The 7,323-nt window shown below is 50.5% G+C and overlaps 1 protein-coding gene across 1 annotated transcript in view; it reads left to right on the top strand.

Annotated features, from left to right (window-relative positions):
* The first annotated feature begins 1,155 nt into the window (after positions 1 to 1,155).
* Parp1 (poly(ADP-ribose) polymerase 1) overlaps positions 1,156 to 7,323 on the top strand; it is a 32,531-nt gene continuing 26,363 nt past the window's right edge. The window contains exons 1-2 of the mRNA XM_005078138.4: positions 1,156 to 1,375; positions 5,443 to 5,608. Of these exons, the coding sequence (XP_005078195.1) occupies positions 1,256 to 1,375; positions 5,443 to 5,608 (286 nt within the window). The 5' untranslated portion in view covers positions 1,156 to 1,255. The remainder of the gene's footprint in view (positions 1,376 to 5,442; positions 5,609 to 7,323) is intronic.

The raw sequence follows: 7,323 nt of genomic DNA, 5'->3' as shown, positions 1-7,323 counted from the left end.
TAAAAAAAACAGAAGTTAAAAAAAAACAGTGAAGAACACAAGATTTTCAGTGTTGCTAGCTGCAGTGGTCCATCTGTTGTCCCAGCTACTCATGCAGTGAGGCAAGAGAATCATTCATTCAACCAGGAGTTGATGCCAGCCTGGGTAGCAAGAGGGAGAGAGAGAGAGAGAGAGACAGAGACAGAGACAGAGACAGAGACAGAGAGAGGGAATTTTCAATCTGATTGATATTCCCAAAGTATGTTAAAAAAAAAAATAGGGCGCTGGAGACATGGCTTAGCAGGTAAGGGCTCTGCTGCTCTGACAGAGGACCTGAGTTCCATTCCCAGGACCAGCACAGTCAGTCACAATCATCTTTAACTTCTGTTCCAGGAGAGACGAAAACATCTGGCCTCCAAAAGCACTGCCCATGCATGATACATAAACATTCATACAGGAAAAACATCCCTGCAATGCACACTTTGTAATTTGATCTGCGAGACTCTGTTTTTTAAATCTGGGATAGCCTAGCCTGCCTGGTTTAGAGCAACTGCAGCAAAGAGGCATTTGCTGAGGTGGATAAAGGTAGGACTGGGTACAAGGCAAAGGGGAAGGACTCACACACACACACAAATTATTTATATATGACCAGTTATGTTAAAATCATAGTACTACATTAAATTACAAGATCAAACAGCAGCAATCTTAATGATTACCATAACTTCAACTGGTGAGAACCTTTAAATATTTTAAGTCTCCCCAAATGCACGATTTGAAAACAGGCACTGTTAATTGTCTTGGAATTTATAATTATGCATTTCAGTTTACTAAGAATGGAAAGTTAGGCTTCGGTTGGTTTTCTATGGCAGCAGTCTGGAGGCTGCAGACCAGAATGCCCTCGGGTTAGCAGGGTTCACTCTCAGACAGACCTAGAAAAAACGTGAGAGGGGGAGGTGGAAGCAGTTGGGAGAGGAAGGAAGCCTTTCTGGAACAAACCGACAAAAGGGGCGCGCCCGACCCTGCCCCCGCCTAGAGGCTGCGAGACCAGCGCGCACAGGCGCAGTCGCGCTGGAACGCACCCACCGGGAGGCGCGTGTCGAAGCCCCGCCCCATGAGCAGAGGCCCCGCCCCCGCGCTCGGGCCTGGGGGCGGTCCCGCCGCCAGGCATCAGTAATCTATCCGGAGCGGAGGCGGCGTCGCACGCTTGCAGGAACCGACACGTTAGCGGAGCGGACAGGCGGCGGCGTCTGGCTGCCGCTGCGGCACGAGAGGAAGGATGGCGGAGGCCTCGGAGAGGCTTTACCGAGTGGAGTATGCTAAGAGCGGGCGCGCCTCTTGCAAGAAATGCAGCGAGAGTATCCCCAAGGACTCGCTCCGCATGGCCATCATGGTGCAGGTGCGGCCGGGCCGGGCCGGGGGCGCAGGACGGCGCGGCCACGGCGGCTGTTTGGGCTCGGGGCCGCCGCGCTCCTGCGGCTCACTGTAACGGGGAGAAGGGCGGGAAAGGCCCGCGGCGCTGCAGCCGCCATCCTTGAGGCCCACCGGGCCGACCCCTTCCGGGAGATTGCTCTGACCCTGCAAGAAAAGCCCGGGAAGTCAGAGCATCTGGCTTTGTAAATGCAAGGAGCCTCTGGGCTGGGTCTGGATGGAAGCGGAGTTCTTGTTCATTTCCCTGCCTTCTCTTGGGGTGGGGGTGGGGGACGTGCTCGCGGTCTTTGAAGCTGCTCTGATTTGGGCCTACCTTGTACTGGAAGATTTTTGTTCTACGTGAATAAAGAGGACTGGCATGTGGGGGTTAGGGGTTTGGGAATTTTTTTTCCTTGAGCCTATTTTTGGTTATCCTTTCAACATTCATTCACTCTCGTTGTTTCTATTTTAACTATGCAAAGTAGTGCTGTTTCTTTACAGTACGTTAGCTTTGGGCCTCATTTCTAGTTGGAAATAACATTTTCTCCAAACTTCCCGAGGTCACCGACTTCTCGGGGCTTTTTCCATTTCTGGTGTGTTCACTGACGCTTCCCGTGATGGTTAGAGAAGAGTTGGCTTGCACTGTGAGGTGGTGGGCTTAACAGTTCCAGAGGCTTCTGCCTCCCTGATGCCTGTCTTTGCAAGTGTGGTTCTCTCACCTGCCCTGTCCCTACCTCCCCCGTATCCTCAAGTTACCCAGGCTCACTGCTAATGATCAAGATAATTGCTTTCCCTTGCTGTCCAGCTGCTGTAATGGTTTCAGAAAGGCCTGACAGCCCACAACGGTGTCTGTACTTATTTGCGGGAGCGGGTAAGACGTTCACCCAGTGGGTACCAAGAACCCACTTAGCTTCTGTTACTTCACGTTATGGCAAGACCTGAAGCTGTCTCCGTGATTCCCTGGGAGAGACTCCCTCCCTCGGCATGCCTGGCACACAGTTCTCATTCACTCTGTACACTGATTAAGTAGCAGCTAGGTCCCAGGCTCTGCCGTGGTGGCTGTAATTATCATTGGTGACAAAAGACAAGCACAGCTAGACTCATCTTTGTTGCTTGCCTCCATGTTTGGACAGGACAGGAAACTCACTCTGGGCGCTTTCTGCGGAATGTGGCAAGGATTGATAGACCCTGAGGGATGGAGCCAGGAGGGAGGCACCTAAGATGTCCCCGTCAAGTGTGGGGGCTTGATTAAGAGTCCTTATTCACACGAGTAAGACAGGAAGATGGAGATAGCTAAGAGGGAAGAGCAGTGCCGAGCCCTGTTTCCCACGGAGGCCTTTGAACTTTACCCTCTGGGGTGGTAAAGAGAACTCAGGTCTCTCCCAGTTTAAGAGAAAGCTGGTATCCACAACCTTGCTAGCTTTTAGATTAAACCCATTATTTCTTCCAGTCTTCCTGAGGGTAAGCAGAAAAGCAAGGGCATGGTAGACTTACATTTCCATATCACGTGATGGTGGGAATTCCTCGCCCTATTTACAGCAGCTATTATGGGGAGCATTTGTAAAGTTTGAAGTAATGGTACTTCCCCAGAAGTAGGTTGATTTTTTTTTTCTTTTTTAGACAGTTTCAAGGCTGATCCCCTGGCCTCCATCTCAGGGGTGATGGGAATTACAGGCCAGTCCGCCTGCCTGCACCACCATACCCAACCTTTCAAATGCTTTTTGTTTTCTTTTGAGACATGGTTTCAATATGTCATCCTGCTGGCCTTGAACACACAAAGATCTGCTTGCCTCTGCCTCCTCCAGTGCTGAGATTAAAGGTGTGCACCAACAGCCTTTCAAGTAATCAGTTTCCTTCCAGACCTTGCATATTTTATTAGGCATTTTAGGGTTCACTGTGTTAGCTAGAAAACAGTCCTTACTGAAATTTTGGCCCCACCCCCACTACTGTCTAGGGATAGGAGGGGAGGCTGGGACTCCCGTAGATAATTTAGCATTCATGGCCCTCTGGATTTTATTGATTGTAAAAGAAACTCTTTATTATTCCAAGTAAGGGGGACGCTTCCTGAGTTGTAGTTGGGAGTTTACCTGTCGGCTGAGCCTGGGCTGTCGTGCTAGAAACCTTTCTTCTGGTGCTTGAATTTAAATACCTTCTTTTACATTTGTGTAGGAGGATTGTTCTCTGAGCTGCCGATAACCTAATTTTTTCTGAACCCTTGCTGGAGGGAGAAATTGGACCCTCGGCCACTTGACTGGGAGACAGGGATGATGCTGGAAGGATTTGAGAATTATTACCTCCAGAGCCCGGCCATCTCCCTCCCTCTGGCAAGGTTCTCGGCCGGCCTTACGGTTGCTGAGGGCTGGGTGAGGCACTTGGTCCATGGCTGGTGCTCTGTTCTGAATGGTCCAAGCCCCAGATTCTGTACCTTGCTCCTAGGTAGAGGCCAACGTCCGAGGACCCTGGCCCAGGAGTTCTCAATCCTAGCAGTGGTCAAAAGTGTTTGTTTTTCTTGGGGGCCTTTTTTTTTAATCAGAGTAAGTGAGTGTTGTAGAGTAGCAGGGGTAAAGGTTGAGGGAAGCAGAAGATAGGGACCCTGGGATCCGGAGGTCCGCTCCAGAGTGCCATCTGTTTGGCTTAGAGGCCATCTTTAGTGCAGTCCCCCCCTCCTCTCCTCTGCAGGGTTGAAACTCTGGGTAAGTGCCCCACGGGCAACCCCCCAAGGAAATTGGGGTGGATGCTGACTCAGTTTAGTACATCCCCAGGGGAGCAGTGGGTGGGGCTTGAGACCCCTGAGGGAGTTTGTAGAGGCACTCTGAGGAGCTTTGCGGGCCCTGCAGCAATTACAGTTGGGTCATGGCCACAGGTCTTGGCCTTCGATTTTTTAATTTTTATGTGTGTGAGTGTTGTGCCTGCAAGTATGTCTGTTTACCATGTGCCCGGTGAACAAAGAAGGCAGATCCCCTGGAGCTTGGGTTGCAGGTGGTTGTGAACTACCTTGTGGGTGCTAGGAATCGAACCCAGGTCCTCTGAAAGAGCGACTTAACCAGGGAGCCATCTCCACAGCCCTCAGCCTTACGTTTTATTGCATCTAAAGGGAGGTCACTCGTGGAGGGGAGTGGGTCGCTGGAGTGCCTTGCCTACTCCACCCTCAAGCTTCAGCGAGGTGCTTATATGTTCAGTGCCAAGTTGATGTTTTATTTCATTGACCTTTCTCTGTCTCCTGAAGGCAGTCATCAGGGGCCATCTCACTTAGGTCATCTCCATGTTGCCGCCATCTGTGAGATAGCGTTGCTGCTTCACAGCGTCATGGCTCATGAAGGAAGGGCACCAGGAAACTAGGTCGATGCCTGAGTCTCCTCACGGCACTGTCGCCATCTCTGCAACGGGCAGTACCAAGCCCAGAGCATCATGGGGAAAGAACACACCTGCCTGCGGTGGCACAGAGACTCTACTTAACTCAGGCCCACTGGGAGATCCATTGTCTCCCTGAGGCTAGTGGTCAGCCTAGCTCTGGCCTGCCGGTCTTCCCCTCAGGCTGTTCTGGCCCCCCCCCCTCACAGAAGCTGTTCCTTGTACTCAAGGGTGCCAGCCTTGGTGCTTCTGACACATTTTCTGCCTGGCTTGTTATCTGGGTCTGATTCTTCATTATTTTTTTTAACTGTAGGGGCACTTATGAGCCATTTCTGGGGCGCCCAGATCCCCGAGCTCCAGTGCTGCTGCCTGGCTTTTCTAACAGATACAGGGGTCGCCGGGACAATGAGAACATGTGCTGTTTGTCACTAGGTTGTGTGGCAAGTCAGAAGTGCCGTACATACCCTAAAAGGAACCTGGGACCACTTCTCTTCCTCAGTGTATTTGGGGGTGGCCAGCCATAATTCTTGGCTTTTCGGAAAACATCGGGTGAGAAGTGGGAAGCTGTTTCTCACCCATTTGCAAGTCATTGTGAGACCTGAGAACCCCAGGCAGACCACAGGGAAGAGAACAGGGCGGGGCACCAAGTGGACTTGTAGCCAACACAGGATTAACATCTCCTTCACCTCTGCTCGTGACTTCTAGTCGCCCATGTTCGACGGAAAGGTCCCGCACTGGTACCACTTCTCCTGCTTCTGGAAGGTGGGCCACTCCATCCGGCAGCCTGACATTGAGGTGGACGGGTTCTCTGAGCTGCGATGGGATGACCAGCAGAAGGTCAAGAAGACAGCCCAGGCTGGGGGCGTGGCAGGTGTGTATGGGGGAGGGTAAGCCCTGTCTCTGTCTTGTGCACTTAGGGGTCCAGAGCACTGCTGGTACCTCAGCAGCTCCTCATCGGGCCACGTGGTCTTATTACTGCATGAGGTTTGATGTTTTGGGTGGGTTTTTGGTTTTTCGAGACAGGGTTTCTCTGTGGCTTTAGAGATTGTCCTGGAACTCACTCTGTAGACCAGGCTGGCCTTGAACTCACGGAGATCTGCCTGCCTCTGCCTCCCGAGTGCTGGGATTAAAGCTTTTGTTTTTCCAGATGCTAGAAATCCTTTTAAATTTGCATGGTTCTCACCAGGCGAATCCCAGCACTCAGGAGGCAGAGGCAGGCGGATCTCTGTGAGTTCAAGGCCATCCTGGTCTACAAAGCGATTTCTAGGACAGGCTCTAAAGCAATACAGAGAAACCCTGTCTCGAAAAAAAATAAGAAAATAAATTATTATTAGGGGTATGTGTGCGCACGCATGTACGCACGCTACAGCATGCACGTAGAGGTTAGAGAACAGCTTTGCTAAATTGGGTCTCTCCTTTATTGACATGAACAAGTTACCCCAAGGGAAGACTTCCACACCTTTTCTTCCTCTCATACTGCTAATTCTTTTCTTTCTTAAAACAACAAGCAGACCTCAGAGGCAGGTGGATCTCTGTGAGTTCAAGGATACCCAGTGTTCTATAGGAAGATCCTGTCTCAAAACAAAATAAAAACATACCTCAGGCTGGGCGGTGTTGGCACACACCTTTACTCCCAGCACTCACAGAGGCGGGCGGGCCTCTTTGAGAGTTCAAGGCCAACCTGGTGATATCTAGCCTCATAAGTTAGTCTTGCCTAGATTTGATTTCAGGGAAAAAAAGGAAATAAATGTGTGTGCTTTCTTCTGTGCGTCTTCGCTTGTCGTGATGGGCCCTTGGCTCTTTTCTGTGGCTGAACTGTATCCCTTCCTTTGAACACCGTACTTTGCTAGTCCAGTTTTCTCTTGGTGACTCTGGGTTGTTGACTGTTTATTCCAGCAGACTTTCTTTTTTTTTTTTTTTTTTTTTGGTTTTTCGAGACAGGGTTTCTCTGTAGCTTTGGAGGCTGTCCTGGAACTCACTTTGTAGACCAGGCTGGCCTCGAACTCACAGAGATCCGCCTGCCTCTGCCTCCCGAGTGCTGGGATTAAAGGCGTGCGCCACCAACGCCCGGCCCAGCAGACTTTCTAATATTGATAAGGTGTCCTTCATCCAAAAATCTGAAGTGCTCCGCAGTGTGAAACTTTGAACAGCAGTACACACCACAGGTGGAAAATTCCACACCTGATTTCATGACAGTTGGAGTCCTCATTGTAGACAGGCTAGAAATACTGTGTGCACTTACCTTTGGGTTTTGTGTACAGCATGTCTGTGAAGCAGATGGGTTTCGTGTGTGGACCTGCAGCCCATCCTGTCTCCAGGATGTTTTGTGTATCTGCAGTTTTTCCAAAAGTCAAAACAAAAAAACCTGAACTTGAGAACAGATTGCCGAGCCTTTTTGGATGGGGATGCCAGCCTGTAGCTTGTCATGGTTCCTTTTTTCCCTTTTCTTTTTCTAAACTTTATAGATTTGTTTACTTGGTTTTATGTGCGTGAGTGTTTGCCTGTGTGTGTGTGTGTCTGTGTGTACCACGTTTGTGCTTGGTTCCCAGGGAGGTCAGAAAAGAACTGCGTCCCCTGAAGCTAGAG

This window comes from Mesocricetus auratus, unplaced genomic scaffold, assembly GCF_017639785.1.
Source record: "Mesocricetus auratus isolate SY011 unplaced genomic scaffold, BCM_Maur_2.0 Super-Scaffold_100676, whole genome shotgun sequence".
In the NCBI taxonomy this organism is placed as follows: Eukaryota; Metazoa; Chordata; class Mammalia; order Rodentia; family Cricetidae; genus Mesocricetus; species Mesocricetus auratus.
The sequence above is the reverse complement of the archived record's forward strand: the minus strand, read 5'-3'. Positions and strand labels throughout refer to the sequence as shown.